At 41.4% G+C, this 20,858-nt stretch overlaps 1 protein-coding gene across 1 annotated transcript in view; it reads right to left on the reverse strand.

Annotated features, from left to right (window-relative positions):
- Window positions 1-7,682: 7,682 nt before the first annotated feature.
- The window catches only part of TTLL6 (tubulin tyrosine ligase like 6), a 38,781-nt gene continuing 25,605 nt past the window's right edge, over window positions 7,683-20,858 (reverse strand). The window contains 3 exon segments of the mRNA XM_057536451.1: window positions 7,683-7,992; window positions 11,715-11,983; window positions 12,456-12,825. Of these exon segments, the coding sequence (XP_057392434.1) occupies window positions 11,715-11,983; window positions 12,456-12,825 (639 nt within the window). The 3' untranslated portion in view covers window positions 7,683-7,992.

Consider the following 20,858-nt stretch of genomic DNA (forward strand, 5'->3'; position numbering starts at 1 on the left):
GCCGGGGACGGGATGCGCTCGGCCGGACAGCGCGCGTGAGGCGCGGTGTCGCGGAAGCAGGCTGGGAGTAATGGTCCACCCGCGATTTTTCCCCGCTGGGGAGTGCGGGGCTCAGCGCCCCGAGTCAGCCGTACTGCCTGGGTTGCTTGGAACCGCGCTTCGGGTCTGGATGGTGGGGAGCGAGGTTTTTACTCCGCGTGTCCTGATCTCCAGTTACCGGCAAATTCGCCCTGATGCGCCTTTCCGGGGCCGCACCTTCTCCAACAGAAGCTCCAAACCAGCTCCGCACAGACCTTGCTCTCTCCTGGGGACGGCCAGCCCCACTCTGCCTTCTAAGTCTTCTCTCCAAAGAAGGGGATGGAGGACTTGCTCCAATCACGCCCTCCACCTCCACTTTCCCGGGCCCCTTCTGACAATGGCTTTTCCCTGCAGGGTCCCCAGAAGAAGAGCAAATGAAAATGTTAGGGGGAAAGGACTGGCTATAGGGTCCGAGTCCAATGAACGATTTCTCTTTCTTCCTCCTGTCCCTCCTTCCCCTCAAACAGTCATGTTGGAAAAATAATCAGGAAATTTCAAATAACCAGGAAATCTGCTGAGGAATGGGGACCCAGAAGGGAACAGCCAACCCAACAGCTGGCTTTTCTTTTCTCAATAGGAGCCCAGTCCCTCCATTAGATATGAATATAGCTACTGTGCAACTCTCCGTGAAATATAAATTTCCCAACCAGGTGGCAAGGGATATGAATTTTCATTGGGCCCTAGAGACACCAAGAGGCTGCAAGTCAGAAGAGGGTCTATTCAGACGATGTCCAAACACAACCAAATTTTAACATGAAAACCAGAGATCTTGATTCAGATCTTTCCTGTTTAAATAAGGGGTGGGGGTCAGAAACACTATTGAAATAACCAAATAACTGAAATATCTGTAAACAATTTCATCTCACTGGGCCTCCGTTTGTGTTGGTGGGTGTGGCAGACAGAATCAGGGAGGTCAGCTAGCTGTTTCCTGGTATAAAAACAAAAAGAATCCCCTCTCCCTCCTTTGAGCGGCTGCTCATTTTCTCAGAAATGGAAAGAAAGAACTCAAGTTCCGTTTAGAGTGTGGGAGCTCTGCCAGTGATGGAACTGGGAACTGACATGGGAGAGTTTGGGGTGGAAAGTCAGAGGGGATGGGAAGTGCAGCAGACACTGAGTCAGAGGCCCTGAGACGAAGTCCAGGCTCTTTGTCTTTGATGTCCCCTAGCCTCAGTTTTCTCATCTGCAAGATGGGGATAATACTGATCTACAAGATTGCTGTGAAGAATAAACAAAGTAATACATGTGAACATGCTTGATCATTATCAGACTTTCCTTGGCCTGTGCCAAATTCAAAGAGGATCATAGCAAGGAGAGCAAGGGTCCAGCTTGTGCCCCAGCCTGGGGATGGATATGAGTGTCCCCATGGCTACTTGATGCCCTGACACCTGGGTTTGGCTGGCTCAGTCTCACCCTCTACCAGATCCAAGGGGAAGTGAGAGTCCATCACAGCGGGCTGCCTCAACTCCTGTTTGCTTTGGCCACATTGTGATGGCCTTGCTTGGTTTGCCAGCAGGATTTGGGTGTTTGCTCTCCCGCCTGGCATGACTGAGGAGGCAGCGGGCATTCTGCTCCCAATTATCATGCTGACCAATGTCGCTCACAGCAAGGGAACCTCAGTGCCTGCTTGGACTTCCTGCTGCTTCCACCCCTTTCTCAGATGGGCAGGGTCCCTTTTTATTATCATTCCTAAGACTTCTAGGCTTGGGGAAGCAGGGTGTTAGAGAGACACCATAGTCTTTCCCTTTAAAATGGCTGATGAATGGATAAAGAAGATGTGGTACATATATACAATGGAATATTACTCAGCCATAAAAAGGAATGAAATTGGGTCATTTGTAGAGACGTGGATGGATCTAGAGACTGTCATACAGAGTGAAGTAAGTCAGAAAGAGAAAAACAAATATTGTATATTAACGCATATATGTGGAACCTAGAAAAATAGTACAGATGAACCGGTTTGCAGGGCAGAAATATAGACACAGATGTAGAGAACAAACGTATGGACACCAAGGGGGGAAAGTGGAGGGGGGGTGGTGGTGGTGGGATGAACTGGGAGATTAGGATTGACATGTATACACTAATATGTATAAAACGGATAACTAATAAGAACCTACTGTATAAAAAAATAAAATTCAAAAATTCAAAAAATAAAATAAAATGGCTGCCCAAGTAGTATATACTCAAGAATTAAGAGGAGCCAGGAAATAAGCCAGCAAAAGAAATCAGACAGAGAGCTGAAGACACCAAGCACCAAATCTAGATTTTTAAAATTAAATCCTAGATTTTGCTTTCTTTCCTCATGCTTTTTGGGGACAGTAGTTGTTCAGGAGTAAAGAAGAAGAGGGGGCTTGATGAAGGCCACCCCAGACCAGTCAGGGCCCAAGGTTCGGGAGAGTCATGGCAGAAGCATGATTAGTAGGTGCCTGGCGGGAAAAACACATGCTCAGAACAATCCCCTCCCACCTCAAGGCAGCTCCTGGAGCTTCTCACCACCTCTCCAGCACACAGCATGTTCTCAGGAGACGTGAAATACCCTCCACAGGACACATGGCCTGATCGGCTTTCCCAGGATGCTGGTTAATAACAAGAGTCATGGCTGGAGAATGCAAAATAATTGAAAGCAATGCTTAGTAAATTGCAGTTTCAAGGTCTTCATTGCCTTCCTAACAATTTGCAAAACCCATTTTATTGCTTTTTTAGATTCCTTGAGTTGAAATGCCACTGTGTGCTGTAATTAAGCTAAGTGATATGCCAGCTGTAAATACAAGGGTTGTGAATGATTACATTCGGCTCATGTAATCAGTCAGTATGGGTGGGGGAGGACGCTGGAACAGCTGCCAATCTGCCTGCCTCACACTCCCTGCCAGGGTGGAGGGGAAAACTGGAATCTGAAGTGGTTCTTTTAAGGCTAGGGAGAGCTACCCAGCCTGTCTGAGGTGGGCTGGGGCTGTCCAGTGGGATGAGCCAGGTAAGTGGTTCCCAAACTTGGCTGTGCCTCTGGACCCTCTGAGGGAGCTTTCTAAATCCAGGTCAACAACCCCCCTCACCCCAGCCAGACTCACTAATTTCGTGTGATGGGTGGGGGCACAAAGATCTTTTAAGCTGCCTGGAGAACCTACCCAGTTCTGAGCCTGGAGAACCTACCCAGTCCAACATGGCTACATTTAACAACTTTGTCTTTAGGAAATCACTTTTGTATTTGGAAATGTTTCCTTCAGTGCTGCTCTTTTAAATCCATCTGGAGACAGAAACTCATCCACCTGCTTTATGAAACAATTACCCTGATCTCCATCCCCCAAAGCTCCTTCTCCCAAAATTCCTATTTTCTTTCAAGGGACTCAGTTCTTTTGAAGCCATCTTTCTTGTTCTCTTTTCCTTTTCCCCTCCATTCATTCAGCTGCTATGTCCAAGCTCCACAGTGTTTTTCTCACCTGTCTCCCTTTCTTTCCCACAGTCAGCCATCCTGATAGGGGCTGCAAGGGCTTGAAATCTGGGTCATCGTATGAGCCTCCTAATCTCTCTCCCACCTTTGTTCTCTTCCCTTGCCAATCATCCATTCTACCATCTACTACGAGATTCACCTTTCTAACACTTAATAAAGTCTCTCTTCCATTCAAAAACCTTCAGTGATTTCCCACTGCCCACTGAATTAGGTCAACACCTCCCAGGATAACATTTTAGACTCTTCACGATATCAGTTCATTCAGCAAGTATTTACCAAATCCAATTATGTCCTAAGCACCAGGCTGAAAGCAGGGGATACAAAGAAGTAAAGACATGGTACAGTGCAGTGGAGAGATAGCCACACAAACAAGTTCACCATCATGAAGGGTACAATAACAACAACATAAACAAAGAGCACCTGGGTCTCCAATGTCTTCTTTTAAACTATCTTTCTATTGTCATCTCCCAATTTTCCTTTCTGATCCAGCCAATTGGACTAGACCTTACTTCTTAATCATGTTCAGGGTTGTTTTTATTTTCTTCCAGGGCTTTATACCTCAGTCCCACACCTCATATACACTTTTTAAAATCCTATTTATAGGGAGAAGATATATGTAGATGATATATGCAGTAAGTGGTTAATATCCAAAATATATAAAGAAATAGCACACAACTCAATAAGAAATTTTTTTTTAAAAGCTGAACAATCCAATTTAAAAAATGAGCAGAGGACCTGAATAGCCATTTTTCCAAAAAAGACATACAGGTGGCCGACAAATGAAAAGATGCTCAACATCACTAATCATCAGGGAAATGCAAATAAAAACCACAATGAGAGATCACCTCACACCTGTCGGAATCCCTACTATCAAAAAAGATGACAAATAACAAGTGTTGGTGAGGATGTGGAGAAAAGGGAATCCTCGTGCACTGTTGATGGGAACATAAATTGGTGCAGCAACTATGGAGAACAGTGCAGAGGTCACTCAAAAAATTAAAAGTAGAACTACCATATGATCCAGAAATTCCACTTCTGGGTATTTATACAAAGAAAATGAAAACACTAATTAGAAAAGATATATGCACCCCTATGTTCACTGCAGCATTATTTACAATAGAACAGTTATGGAAGCAACCTAAGTGTCCATCGATAGACAAATGGATGAAGAAGATGTGGTATACATACACAATGGAATATTACCTAGCCATAAAAAGGAATGAAATCTTGCCATTTGTGGCAACATGGATAGTTCTAGAGAGTATTATGCTAAGCGAAATAAGTCAGACAAAGACAAATACCAAATTTTTTCGCTTATATGTAGACTAAAAAACAAAACAAATGAACAAACAAAATAAAACAGAAACAGACTCATACTGGTGTTCACCAGAGGGGAGAAAGTTGGGCTAAATAGGTGAAGGGGATTAAGAGACACAAACTTCCAGTTATAAAATAAATAAATCACAGGTATGTAATGTACAGCATAGGGTATGTAGTTTATAATATTGTAATAACTTTGTCTGGTGACAGATGGTTACTACATTTATGGTGGTGATCAATTCATAATGTGTGTAAACATTGAACCACTATGTTGTACACCTGGAACTGATATAATATTGTATGTCAACTATATACATCAATTTTTAAAAAATGTTTTGCTTTGTTTTTTGCCACACATGCAGGGCATGCAGAACTTCCCCAACCAGGGGTTGAACCTATGCCCCCTAAGTCCTAAAAAAAATTTTTGTAGAAGAAAGGGATTTGAACCTAAATTTTTTTGAACCTGAATTTTTATACAAAATTTCATGCAACGGCAAATAAATAATCACTGAAATGGGAAACTTTTTTACATTAAAAATCTTTTTAATAGAAAAAGTCCATTTATCTTTTTCTGTCACCTCAAATATCACCTCTTCTATTGAAGCAGACTTGATCCTCACAGCTGGGTGTGAGAGCGTTTCCTTCTCATCCACCGATGCTCTTTTTTTCAGTGGCACTTAACTCAGGCTAGTTGTCCGTGAACCTGTCTTACCCCACTGCACACTCCATGGAGGCAAGGACCACCACAAGCATTTTTTTGTCCCCCATGAGCATTCAGCAGACAGCTGCTCTGCATAGCCCCATGGCTGAACAGGCAGGAGGCGGGTGGGGCTAGAAAGGCAGCCTACTATTTTGCCTTCTCATTGGACAACCCAGAGCCGTTACAGTCTCTATAGGCAGGACCAGCTACCTAATTTGGTGGGCCCAGTGCAAAATGAAAATACAGGACTCCTCATTGAAAACTTATTCAGAATTTCAAGATGGTGACAGCAGAGCATTAAACCAAATGCAAGGCCCTTCCTAGTGTGGAGCCCTGTGTGACTGCACAGACTGCATGCCCAGGAAGCTGACCCTGTCTCTAGGATCAAAATTGTCCCTTAGGGGCTTCCCCGGTGGTGCAGTGGTTAAGAATCCGCCTGCCAATGCAGGGGACACAGGTTCGAGCCCTGGTCCGGGAAGATCCCACATGCCGTGGAGCAGCTAAGCCCGTGCACCACAACTACTGAGCCTGTGCTCTAGAGCCCGCGAGCCACAACTACTGAAGCCCACACGCCTAGAGCCCATGCTCCGCAACAAGAGAAGCCACCGCAATGAGAAGACTGAGCACCGCAACAAAGAGTACCCCCCGCTCGCCGCAACTAGAGAAAGCCCGCACGCAACAAAGACCCAACTCAGCCAAAAATAAATAAATAAATTTATTAAAAAAAAAAAAAAAAAAAAATTGTCCCTTAGAAAGGCAAATAATTCTGATTTCACCTTATTAAGAGACTTCCTTTTTATCAGCTCAGGAACCTTGACTGGCTGGGGCTGGTGACTAGGGAGAAAAGGGGAAAGATACAGAGCTTCCAGGAAGCCCCATTTCAGCAAGTCTTACATCTTTTGTCTGGGCCAGACTATGACCTATGGCAATCTGATAGTGACAATGGCATCAGGAAAGGGCTGGTGAAAGGGGGTGAGGTGACAATTAAGCTTTTACTAGCCTGCCCAGTGGTAACCAGGGCTTCCTTCTTCTGGTATTCAGGTGGGCCTTGAATTACTACTAAAAAGAACCCTCTACCAGGAGTCCTTGATAATCAGGCTTAGGTCGGGATAAAGGTGGTGTGTCTTTGTGTGTGTGTCACAGCTGGGCACAAATGGCTAGAGCCTAACTTCTCCATTCAGTATCTTGGATAATTAAAGTCTTTTGCCTGAAGGGTACTGTAGGCTTCAAGTATCTCAGAATCCCCTGACATCCTTGAGGCCAGAAATTCATCCCATTGGGAATACATCAAGCAAAGTGAGTCAACACTGCAAAGCAGATGCTTGACTTCAGACCTCACCCTTCTTCCTCCTCTCCTGCTCCATACTCCTCCTCTAAAGCTCATCCCAGAGATCTAACTCAGGAAGAGGAAGTGAGGCAAAAATCTTGGCTCACATTCCTGGAGAGGGTAGAGAATGAACTGGCAGACAAACTGAGATGTTACACCTGGAGTCTAGCCAGGCCCTATGCTGGCCAGAGACATGGCAGCCATGGTGCCCCCAAAAGGGCCACCTCAGGCTGCAGGCTCCCAGCAAGGCGGACAAGGCTTATGGAAGACCACTCATCCAAAAAATTTCTTCAAAGCCTCCTGACACATTTGGAGCTCTCTTAATGAGAGGTGCTCAGAACTCTCTCTCCCACCCGCCCCTTCCCATTCTCACTCCGGATCAGGCTCCTCATCCTGGCATGGAGCATGGCAGTTTATTTGATTAACGCACACTTGAGGGAAAGAGGCATCATTTCTGCAGGTCAATGGAAGAAACACCTGCAGACAGGGTACTCTCACCTCCCCTCTGTCTTCATCAGCAATTTGAGTTAGGCTGGTAAGGGAGATAGCCAGAAGATGTTTGCGCACTGAGGTGCTGGCATGGGAGGAGGTCTGGTCTTTACCTGATGAAGCTACAACCGCCTCAACTCCCTTACTCAGGGGTCAGAGTTCTCCATCGAGCTTAGCCCTTTGTCTTTTCTCTCTGGAGTTGAAGACAAACTGACACTGGCCTGTTGGTGCCCTGAGGGCTTTGGACTCCTGGAAATTGTGAGTCCTTCTCTGCAGCACTCCTCCCTTCGTGTTGCTCTATCCTTGGGAGTGTTCTGGATGACAGTGCTACGTGAGGGACCCATAGGAATGTCACTAGTGGGGCAACTGGGGTGTGTCCTGGGCAGCACCAGTAACTCCCAGAAGTCATGGTCCTCCAGCACTGTAAGCTAACTGGGGAGGGGGGGGGGCGGGCACAAAAGGCAAGGCTATTAGCCTCAGGGTGCTAATGGGAGGTAGTCATAAGACCAGGATGTCTAGACGAGGAAATAAAACTCAGTTGCTTCTATGGGCATTGTAGACACTGTAGGAAGAAACAAATCATTTCCTGGGAGTAAGAGGAAGAAAGGGACACAATGGCAGAGATCCAGTCTGATTCTGGAAAGAAAAAAAAAAAAAGATTTTTCTTAGATTTTCCTTTAAAATGGCTTCTAGAATATTCAAGCCAATTAACTCATCATCACCTTTCCTATCTAATGGGTCAGGAGGCACTCAGGTGATTCACATCCACAGTAACCAGAAACTTTATTTTTTTTTAACATCTTTATTGGAGTATAATTGTTTTACAATGTTGTGTTAGTTTCTGATGTATAACAAAGTGAATCAGCTATATGTATACATATATCCCCATATCACCTCCCTCTTGCGTCTCCCTCCCACCCTCCCTATCCCACCCCTCTAGGTGGTCACAAAGCACCGAGCTGATCTCCTATACAACATTCATCTTCCTGCATCCTTACAGCCCCAAACATTTGATATGGATCATTTAAAAGCTGGCCACAGATAACAAGTGGTAGCAGTTAAGAGTACAAACTTAGCTCTTGGTATCTATGTGCCCTTGGGCACGTTACTTAACTTCTCTAAACCTTGGTTTCCTCATTTGAAAAAAGAGAATAACACCAGTACTTACCACAAAGTGTTGCTTTGAGGATTGAGATACTGTATGCAAAGCTTTTAGTGCACCAAAAGCAAGTGTCCAGAGTGCTGGGCTCAATACCATCAGCACAGTATCATCATCACCATCAACATCATCGTCATCATCATTGCATCTACCAGTTATTCAGTAGGGTGCCAGGCACCCTGCTTTAGCAAGCTTTAACTCATCCTTAAAATCCTACAAAATGGCCTATTTATCCCCTAAATAAGTGGCCCACTCACTATGAAAGTGGATCCCAAGGAAGGATGATGAGATTATAGAGATTTAAGCAGAAAAATGGAGGAAATTGCCAGGGCTCCATTCCTCACATGGGTCAGGATGGGATCTAAGTTCATGGCAGAGTGGTAAAGAGGAAGAAATATCAGGCTATGTTGTCCAGAGCCCACCACTCGTGTGAGTTTGGGCAAATCACTGAATGTCCCCGAAGCTTGATTCTCTTCATCTGCAACTTGAGGATAAAGTAATAATGTCTGCCTTGCCAAACTCACAGCACTGACCTGAGGATTATATGAGATACGGTACATAAACTTGATGTGTGGAAGGTTTTATTATTACACCTACCAAGAAAGCCCATGATTCATAATTTGGACTTCTGCTCTGCTCTTTCCCTCTTTCATTCAACCATTGTTTATTATGCAGAAGCCCTATTCTCACCCCACATCCTGCTCCATTTGTAAATCAATGTGTTGATAGGCATTCTGCTGTATATAATCAGACTTGTATGTGTCAGTCCTTTACGGTCTGGCTAGTTGGGAATTTTTAGAAGCCATTATTTGATCTAAAAGCAGAGGACCAGCTCTGAGATCTGGTGACTCCACATGGTATTCTAGGAAGCCCTGCTTGGCCTTGGCCATCACTGCTTCCTACAGAAATACCTTCACTAAAGAGCCATTTATTATTCCCTCAGCTCTAACTGAAGCCTAATATTAAAAATGCCATTTGAAAGAACAATAGTGTAGCTTTAAGAGCTTGAGGGCTGGGAATCAGCAACATCTGACAAATCCTTTCTCCACCACTTAAAGCTGTGGAACCTCCTGAATGTTAAGCCTTATGCTCTTTGAGCCCCAGTTTTTCCTTTTCTAAAGTGCACAGTTATGATTAGAATTAAATTAGATAAAAAATATATATATTTAGAGGAGTGCTGGCGCCTAGAGAGTATGCTACCAAAAAAAGGGTAAATTTTACCATCATTAATATTCATTAGAAAACATGTCAATACCTTCAGCCATTAACCACCATGGATGGTAGTAAGTCTATAATAGCAAGTGACCACATGACAAACTGCTCTTAGAAATTAGAGGCAGGGAAAGAAGTCTCCTCTAAAGAATCACCTATTTACTAGATGAGTAAACTTATCTTTACGCATTTAGGAGAAAATATCGAAACCTTCTCTGCCTACAAAATCCCAGAGCTTTGCATGGAATCTGAACCCAAGCTGACTTTGCTAAAGAATGGCATGAAGAAGCAGCATCCCGTGTCAGAGCTGTTCGCCAAGGTTCCACTGAGGGGGAAGCTGTCCTTGTTCCCAGCTCACTACAACCCAAAGCTGGTGCTGAGTGACCGGTCATGTGAGTGCCAGTGTGTACAGGGATGTCCAAGAGCTCAGTGTGGGGTGGGGGTGGGAGGATGAGCCCCTGCCTTTAGAGAGACCCCAGTGTGATGGTGGAGGCATAGTCCATGTCCTTAAGGAGTCTCTATTCTGACTGGGGAGACAACAAAGTCCAAAACAGAATGCTATGTTTGGCTTTTTCTGTCCAGAGCTAAATTCAATGGTCATTACAGGAAGCACTTTATCACATCCTTTCAATATAATTATCTCTTCCCTTTCCCTGTGTGGCTTCTGATCATTAAAACTTCATTTAACAGTCATATTAAATACAAGTTTTTATTGTAATCTGCTACATGATCCCTCTTTTTTTTTTTTTTTTTTGATCCCTCTTTTTAAAAGTAGGAGCATAAATAACTTAAAATTCTGGAAAATTATGAACCGAAGATAGTGGGGTACGTTTGAGCCCCATCAGGATTGGGGAGTTTTGTTCCTATAACAGGCCCACAGGTCAGGCCTGGCCGTCACAGGTTCCTCTGCCCAGGCCTGGGTCTAAACACAGGACAGTCTTCACTACCACACCTGAGATACTTCCTTGAAAGGCAAATTCTCAGTGGCCTGTCCCAAATCTCTTGTGTCAGGATTTCCAGAGGTGTGGCCTTGGAAACTACAGGCTTAATAAGGAGCCCCATATGATTCATATCATCTGGGAAGTTTGGGAAACACCAGGCCCAGTTTTTCTCTGATGGTGGTAAGAGGACCAACAGAATCACCTAGAGGAGTTCCTTAAAATGCAGGTTCCTGGGCCCCCAGTAGGACCTACTGAATCAGAATTTCCAGGAGCAGGCCTTGGAATATGCATTTTTATGAGCACCCAAAGTGATCCCTATGGGCTGATGTTCACTCGCCAGCCCTTCTGCAGTGTGAGCTACAGGTTACGAGGGGGCCGGGTCAGACTGTCTGGTCACAGTCTGCTTTAGGTGGCAGGAGTGAGGGAGATGATTAAAATGTATCTCCTTCCATAAGCAGCCAAGCAGCACAGATCCCTCCACCATAGGCAATACTACGTTGTAGAGTTCTCCTAAGTTTTTACATATCACCTTCTTTTAGAAGCACTAACTTTCTGACAAAGGGCTCCCTTGCTATCTCCTTGGTCCTTTTACACAGTGGAATCAAAGCTTAAGGGTCTTTGTTTCCAGATCTTCTCAGGCGCCACTATCCTGTTGTTCCATGCCCTCAGTACACTCCATCACAGGGCCAGCTCTCAGGGCAAGTGACCTGGACCTAGGCCAGGCTGGCAGAGCACGAAAGGTGTGGAAATCAACCCCTCACGGTTGGCATGGTTCTACTTACGGGACCGGCATTAGCGACTGTCTCAATTTCAGCCATGAGTGGAAGACAAGGCTAAGTGTACCTAAAGCAGTGGGGCCGGATCAGTCATAGCAGAAATATACATTGCAAGGGGGTCACATTTTGACTGAGGTTAAGTCTTAATTGTCTACTTACCTGTATGTATTTATGAATCCATCAGTCCACCTACCTACCCAACATTCTAGAAGTATATGTATAGTGCCTGCCAATGCATCAGACACATGAAGGGAATATGGATGGGCCTACCTAGTTCCTCTCACATCCTCTTTGGCCAGAGGTCAGGCAGTGGCTGTATGCTTCCTGATCCTGTATACACCGGTCTCGCACAGCACCTGTATGGCTTCTGCCAGGCCTCGGATCCAGTCGGGCTGCAGTGGCAACCACCAGCAGGTCATTCAGGGAAACAGCATGGCTGTGAGAATTCTGCAAGAGGAGGAGGGAGGACACATCCAGCTGCCTCTTCTCGCCAGAGCTTCGGCTGCAGAAGTAGCACTCCTGGGGCAGGGAGGGGTTTTCTGGAAAGGCAAAGGCATTGGCATCATCAGTCTGTGCTGCTGGACTCAGCACAAATTCCTGGCGAAGGCCACCTCCCACTAGGGTCTCCCACTGAAAATTGGCGGAAGCTGCTGAATCAGAATCAGCCACTGTGCCTTTCCTCCAAACAGTTTCTCTTCCCTGTTTTTTTTTTTTTCAAACTTACCACCCCCAACTTGTACAGGCTCAGCTGAATGGGCCTCATCTGAATGAGAACAGGAAAGATTGAAGAGGGTACTTAGACACAGCTCTACTTTTATCATTTTTTTGCTTTCCCAATAAGACTAGAGACCCCCTAAGAACAAAAATTATGTCTCCGCCATCAGACTGGGGTCTCCCTGAAGGCAGGGGCTACAGTCCCCCTCAGACAGGGCACTCCCCAAGATTAGGACAGGTTCTGTTGGTTTCTCCATCCCCTAAGCTCTTCGCACATCCCTGTACACTGGCACTCACGTGACTCGTCACTCAGCACCAGCTCTGGGTTGTAGTGAGCTGGAAACAAGGACAGCTTCTCCCTCAGTGGAACCTTGGCGAACAGCTCTGACACAGGATGCTGCTTCTTCATGCCATTCTTTAGAAAAGTCCAGCTTGGGTTCAGACTCCTTGAGAAGCTCTGGGATTTTGTAGGCAGAGAATTGTTTGATAATTTTTCCTGGATGAGGTGCCGAGGCATCTGCTGCTTCTTGCATTTAAAGGAGGCCATCCTGTCCATCTCTGAGCTACTGCACTCAGAGCTGGTTCCCATGGTCACCCCTAGCAGAGACTGGGGGGTGTCTGACACCTGGGTGGTGGATTCTGGGAAGGTTTCTACTGAGGTTAGAGCCTGAAAAAGAAAATGGTCCAAAATGAGATTGTGGAAAGCAAAGGGCTCCCTCCTATGCCATTTTTAATTAAAACAAACAGATGAAGAGCTGAGTTCATGAGCAGCAAGAAAGATTTTGGTTAGAACAGTTTCTTAACCATGAACTGGTTAAACACTAGGGCAGAAGATGGTGGGGAGTGTCCACAGAGTTTCCTCTGGAGGTCTTTAAACATGAGATAGATTTTAAACCGTGGAGACTGGTAATCAGAGAAATAGGTATTATTTCACAGCTATTAGACTGGCAAAAATTAGAAAGCTGGATATCAGTGTTGGTGGGAAGGCGGGTGGGATGGGTGTCTCATGCACTGCTGATGAGAATGTAGGCTGGTCCAGCCATTCTGGTGAACCATCTAGAAATACTTGGTTAGGTAAGACTGCAAATACCCTGTGACCCAGCAATTCTGCTCCTAGCTATATATGCTAAATAAGTTATTAGATTGCTCCTTTTAATCAAGTACACCAAGGTTCCCAGCAACATTATTCACAATAGCCAAAAGTGGACACAACCCAAATGTCCACCAACAAATGAATGGATAAAAAAAATGTGGTATATACACACAATGGAATATTATTTAGCCTTAAAAAGGAAGGAAATTCTGATACACGCTACAACATAAATGAACTTTGAACACATTATGCTAAGTGAAATAAACCAGACACAGAAGTACAAATATTGTATGATTCTATTTATATGAGCTACCTAGAGTCCTGATACAGAAAGTACAACAGAGAGGAACAAAATAAGGCAGGAAAGATATCTGAAGAAATAATGGAGAGAAACTTCTCAAATTTGGTGGAAGACATCAATTTACAAAACCAATAAGCTCAAGAATTCTAAATAGGATAAATACAAATAAAACTACATCATATTTCATTTCAAATTGCTGAAATTCAGAGATAAAGAGAGCAGTCAGAGAAAAATGACACATTACATACATGGGACAATGATATGAATACAGTTAATTTCTCATTAAAAAAGAAAAAGAAGAAGAATATCAGAAGAACTGGAACAGCATTTTTAAAGTGCTTCAAGAATAATGTTAACCCAGAATTCTAGGTCCAACAAAAATCTCCTTCAAAATGAAGGCTTTTAAATAAAGACATTTTCAGATAAACAAAAACAGAAAATTCATCACCAATATACAGATGTGCACTACAATAAATACTAGTAATGTATGTTAGTACAAAAGAGAGAATAAGTTTCCCATATTTAAAATTAAGTACAACGTTACCTCTAAGTAGATTCTGACAAGCTGAAGATGAATATTGCAATCCATAGAGTAACACTCCCCAAAAAAGGCAAAAAGTTATAACTAAAAAGATGATGGAGAAATTAAAACTAACAAATACTCACTTTTTGATTAAACCAAAAGAAGGCAGAAAAGGAGGAACACGGGGAAAAAGCAGAAATAGAAAAGATGTATAGAAAACAAACAGAATTTCAGCCCTAAATCGTATTAATAACTACATTAAATGAAAATGGAGTAAACACTCCAATTATAAGGCAGATGTTGTCACACTGGATAAGAAAGCAAGACCCACTTATGTCTGTGTATAAGAGAAATTCTTTTTTTTTTTTTTTTGAGAAATCCTTTAAATATAATGAGAAAAGTGAGTTGAAATTAAAAGAATTTTTAAAAAAAGATATACCATGCAAACAGTAACCATAACCAGCTGGAGTGGTTATATTAATATCAAACAAAATAAATTCTAGGACAAGGAGTATTACCTGGGATAAAGAAGATTTTATCATTTCATGATGATAAAAGGGTCACTACATCAAAAAGACAAAATAATTATAAATGTGTACCTAATAAAAGAGCTTCAAAACACATGAAACAAAAACTGACAGGACAAAAGGTAGAAATAAACAAATCCACAATTGGGGTTGAGATTTTAACATCCATCTCTCAGCAACTGATATAAAAAGTAGAAACTGGGCTTCCCTGGTGGCGCAGTGGTTGAGAATCTGCCTGCTAATGCAGGGGACACGGGTTCGAGCCCTGGTCTGGGAAGATCCCACATGCCACGGAGCAGCTGGGCCCGTGAGCCACAATTGCTGAGCCTGCGCGTCTGGAGCCTGTGCCCCGTGACGGGAGGGGCCGCGATAGAGAAAGGCCCGCGCACCGCGATGAAGAGCGGTCCCCGCACCGCGATGAAGAGTGGCCCCCGCTTGCCGCAACTGGAGAAAGCCCTCGCACGAACCGAAGACCCAACACAGCCAAAAATAAATAAATAAATAAATAAATAAATAAGAAAATCCTTAAAAAAAAAAAAAAAAAAAAAAAGTAGAAACCAAATCAGTCTAGATATGGAAAATCGGAGTGACGTTGTCAACCAAAGTGATCTAATTGATTCATAGAACACTATACTCAGCAACTGTAGAACACACATTCTTTTCAAGTGCACATGAAACATTCATCAAGATAAATCATTTGCTGGGCCGTAAAAGAAGTCTTGATAAATTTTAACAAAGCATTTCTACTAATCGCAAAGGAATTAAATTAGAAATTAATAACCATAAGATATCTAGAAAATCCCTAAATATTAAAAAATTAAACAATATACTTCTAGATCACCCACGGAACAAAAATGAAATCACAAGGAAATTAGGAAATATTTCAAACAATGATAATAAAAATGCAGCATATCAAAATTTGTGGTATGCAGATAAACTAGTGTTTACAGGGAAATTTATAGTGCTAAACACATATTAGAAAGAAAGAAAGGCTTACAATAAATAATCCAACTTTCTACTTTAAAAGGCTGGAAAATGGTGATCGAATTAAACTAAAAGCTAGTAGAAAAAAAGGAAATAATAAAGTTAATACTGGAAAGCAATGAAATAGAAAATAAACCATAGAGAAAATTAACAAAGCCTAAAGCTGGTTCTTTAGTTAATAAAATGGATAAGCCCATAGTAAGATCAAGATAAAAAAAAGAGGAAATAGAAATTGCTTTTATCATCCATGAAAGAGGGGATATCACTACGGATCATGCAGACATCAAAGGGATAAGGAAATTTAAAACAATGAGAAGGGACAGTAGTCTTGGTTCTAGCTGAGATGGATTAAGCATACTGCATCTGTCTCTCCCACTGACTGTTCCTATAAAACCTGCACAGAATGCATGCACAGAGTAGCTATCCGACAATTCTGAAAAGTAAACAGTAGCAGGCAGATTGAGGAAGATGAGAATTCAAAGTACCAGCAAGTGAGCAGTGAGTCTACTGTTTTTCCTCCAGTATCCCCTGACCTGAACTCAAGGCAATTCAAAACTCAAAAATGGCTACTGGGGAGTAGAAAGAGAAAGCTCTACGAGAAGCCCTATAGCTGTGGCTCAAAGACCTTTTTTTCTTCTTTTCTTTTCCCCGCTCTCTGTACCCCCATGTCCATGATGAAATCCTGAGGTGGGTTTTGGTAATTAATAGAACTCAGTGATTAACAGAACTAGTGTACAGAAAATTAATAAGAATATAGAAGAACTGAACAACATCAGCAACCAAATAGATCTAATTGACTCACTACCCAACAGCGGCAAAATAGACATTCTTTTGAAGTGCACGTGAAACATTCTCCAAAAGAGACCATATTCTGAGTCATAACATAAACTTTAACAAATTTAAAAGAACTGAAATCATATAAAGTATGTTCTCTGACGATATGGAATTAAAGTAGAAATCAGTAACAGAAAAACACCAGGAAAATCTCCCAACAACTGAAAATTAAACAACACATTACTCAATTGCCAAGATATGGAAGCAACCTAAGTATCCATCAACAGACGAATGGATAAAGAAGATGTGGTCTATATTTAAAATGGAATATTACTTAGCTATAAAAAAATGAAATTTTGCCATTTGCAGTAACATGGATGGACTTAGAGGACACTCGGCTAAGTGAAATAAGTCGGACAGGGAAAGACAAATACTGTACGATATCACTTATATGTAGACTCTAAAAAATACAACAAACTAGTGGATATATAAAAAAAAAAAAGAAGCAGATTCACAGATATAGAGAATAAACTAGTGGTTACCAGTGGGGAGAGGGAGGGGTGAGGGGCAATATAGGGGTAGGGGATTAAGAAGTACAAACTAGGGGCTTCCCTGGTGGCGCAGTGGTTGAGAATCTGCCTGCTAATGCAGGGGACACGGGTTCGAGCCCTGGTCTGGGAAGATCCCACATGCCACGGAGCAGCTGGGCCCGTGAGCCACAATTGCTGAGCCTGCGCGTCTGGAGCCTGTGCCCCGCGACGGGAGGGGCCGCGATAGAGAAAGGCCCGCGCACCGCGATGAAGAGCGGTCCCCGCACCGTGATGAAGAGTGGCCCCCGCTTGCCGCAACTGGAGAAAGCCCTCGCACGAACCGAAGACCCAACACAGTCAAAAATAAATAAATAAATAAATAAATAAAAAGTAAAAAGAAATGGATAAAATTAATTTAAAAAAAAAAAAAAAAAAAAAAAGAAGTACAAACTATTAGTTACAAAATAAGCTACAAGGATATATTGCACAACATGGGGAATATAGCCAATATTTTACAATACCAATAAATGGAGTATAACCTTTAAAAACTGTGAATCACTATATTGTATACCTGTAATTTATATAACATTGTACAGCAACTATACTTAAATAAAAATAAAGGTTTTTAAACTTAAAAAAAACCCTACATTTCTAAATAACCCATGGGTCATAAAGAAAATCTCAAGTGAAATTATAAAATATTTTGGACTAAATGAAAATGAAAACATATCAAAATTTGTGGTATCTAGCTAAAGTTGTTCTTAGAAATTTATAGCATTAAATGTTTATATTAGGGAAGAAGGTCTTAATCAACATTCTAAGCTTCCACTGTAAGAAATTAGAAAAAAGAAAAGAAAAATAATCCAAAGCAAGCAGAACATAAGTATTAATAAGGGCAGAAATCAGTGAAATAAAAAATTGGAAAATAATAGAAAAAAAATGAAACAAAAACCCAGTTCTTCAAAAAGAATTAACTGATAAACTCCTAGCAACACTTACCAAGAAAAAAAAGAGAGTGAAAGAACAAACAAATTACCCACATCAGGAATGAAAGAGAGGGTATCACTACAAACTCTGCAGACATTACAAGGATAATAGGGAGCTACTATAAACGACTCTTCACATATAAATCCAACAACTTAGATAAAATGGACCGATACCTCAAAAACCACAAACCACCAAAACGCACTCAAAATAAAATGCATAACATTAAAGAAATTGAACTGTAGTTTAAAATATTCCAGAAAAGAAATCTCCAGGCCAAGATAATTTTACTGGAGAACTCTAACTGAATATTTAATTAAGAAATAATGACAATTCTACACAATCTCTTCCAGAAAACAGAAGAGGAGGGAACACTTCCCAATTTATTTTATGGAGCTAACAGACCAAAAAAAAAAAAAAGTAAAAGAAGAAAAAAAACCCTATAAACTAACATCTCTTATGAACACAGACATAAAAATCCTCAACAAAACATTAGCAAGTTGAATCCAGCAATGCATAAAAAGAACAATACATCATGGCTAAGTGGGGTTTATTCCAGGAATGTAAGACTGGCTCAAGATAAAAAATTAATCAATGTTGGGACCTCCCTGGCAGTCCTCTGCGCTTTCACTGCAGGGGGCATGGGTTTGATCCCCGGTCCAGGAACTAAGATCCTGCACGTCGTGAGGTGTGGCCAAAAAAGAAAACGAAAAAGAAAAATAATCAATGTAATCCACCATATTAACAGTCTAAGGTGGAAAAACTATATGATACTATCAACTGATACCAAAAAAGCACTTGACAAAGTTCAACATCCATTCATGATTAAAAACAACTCTCAGCAAACTAGGAATAGAAGTGAACATCTTCAACCTAGTAAAGAATATCTACAAAAACGCTACAGCTAACACCATACTTAATGATAAAAGACTGGAATGTTTCCCCTTTAAGACTGGAAACAGGGCAAGGATATCTATTCTCTCCACTCCTGTTCAACACTGTACTAGAAATCCTAGCCAGGCCATAAGGTAAGAAAAAGAAATAAAAGGCATAAAGATTGGAAAGAAGGAAGTAAAAACCATCTTTATTTGAAGATGACATACTTGTTTGATGAAAATCCTACAGAATCAACAACAAAAATCCTTACTAGAATTTATAAGGCACCCAAGCAATTCAATGAGAAAGGAAAGTCTTTCAATAAATAGTGTAGTAACTAGATGTGCATATGGGGAAAAAGCCTAGTGCCCATCACCTAGCACAGTCAAAAGTTAATTTGAAACGGATCATGGAACTATACACAAAGCTAAAGCTATAAAGCTTTTAGAAAAAACCTAGGAGAATATCTTTGTGACCTGAGAGTGCATGAAAATTTCTTATATAGAACACAGAAAGCAAAAACCATAAAAGAAAAATTGATAAGCTTCATCAAAATTAAGTTTTTTCACTAATCAAAAAACACTATCAAGAAAAAGAATAGGCAAGTTTCCAGACTATATAAAGCATTCCTACAACACAATAGTAAAAACATAAATAATCCCATTTCTTAAAAGGGAGGAAGGCAAAAACTTGAACAGACTCTCCATAAAGAAACATACAAGAATGACCAATAAGCATTTGACAAAGTGCTTGACATGCTTAATCATCAGAGAAATGCAAATTAAAACCGCAATAAGAAATCACAACATAGTCATTAGAGTGGCTAAAATTTAAAAGACAGATAGCACCAAATGTTGACAAACGTGGAGCAATTGGTACTTTCATTCATTGTTGGCTGAAATGTACAAAAGATACAATCACTTTAAATAAAGACTTTGGAGTTTCTTATAAAGTTATACATAGATCTACCCTTTGACCTAGTAATCCTTCTAGGTAATTATCCAAGAGAAATGAAAACTATGTCTGCAAAAAGACTTGTACAGGAATGTTCATAAGAGCTTTAATCACAATAGCAATAAAAGAATAAAAACTGGGAACAACCCAAATATCCATCAACAGGAGAATGATAAAAAAACCTTGCAGTGTATTTGTACAATGGGACACAATTCAGCAATAAAGAAGAACAAACAACTGATATACCCAACAACATGAATGAATCTCACAGATACAATACTGAACTAAAGAAGTCAAACTCAAAAGAATATATACTATAATATTCCATTTGCACAAAATTCTAGAATAGGCAAAACTACTCTAAGATGGAAAGTCAGAGTCAGGATAGTGGATGCCTTGGGGAGGGATGCAGGGAGCAGGAGGGTAATTGCCTAGGAATGGGCAGGAGGGAACTTTGGGGAAATATCAGAAAGCTCGATATTGTGATAGGGATATGGATTACACAGGTGTATTTATTTGTCAGAATTGTACAGTTAAGATTTTAGCATTTGAATGCATGTAACTTTAATCTTAAAAAAAGAAAAAGTGGGGCTCAATAAGAAAAAAAATAGGACATAGAATGAGATAAATAACCCAATCACATTCAAACAGATTTTAAATGCATGTATTTTAAAAAATCCCTTCTTGGGACTTCCCTGGCAGTCCAGTGGTTAAGACTCCTTTGTTTCCACTGCAGGGGGCGCGGGTTAGATCCCTGCTCGGGGAACTAAGATCCTGCATGCCACACAGCATGACCAAAAATTTTTTTTAAATAAAAATTACAAAAAAATTTAGAAATCCCTTCTTTACAAGGAAACAAACTAACAAAAGATGGTGGATAGATGAATGGGAGGTGAGCACAGGGATAAGGGACAAGTAAATAAACAAAACAGTCAAAGGCTTTGAATGAACCAAGTATGATACAACACCCCGAACCAATGATTTTGATTAAATCAACATGAAATCCAAAAAAGAAAAAAAAATAATGAATTGTTGTTAGCTGCCCTATTTTTTTAATCTCTTTAGTGTTAAGTAGTACTGCTTTAAGCCTTAGGTTAATGCAAAAAGAACAAGGGCAGTCTTAAGAAGTTGTTATATTAAAATAATAGCTAATG

The sequence above is a fragment of the Balaenoptera acutorostrata genome, chromosome 20 (assembly GCF_949987535.1).
Source record: "Balaenoptera acutorostrata chromosome 20, mBalAcu1.1, whole genome shotgun sequence".
In the NCBI taxonomy this organism is placed as follows: domain Eukaryota; kingdom Metazoa; phylum Chordata; class Mammalia; order Artiodactyla; family Balaenopteridae; genus Balaenoptera; species Balaenoptera acutorostrata.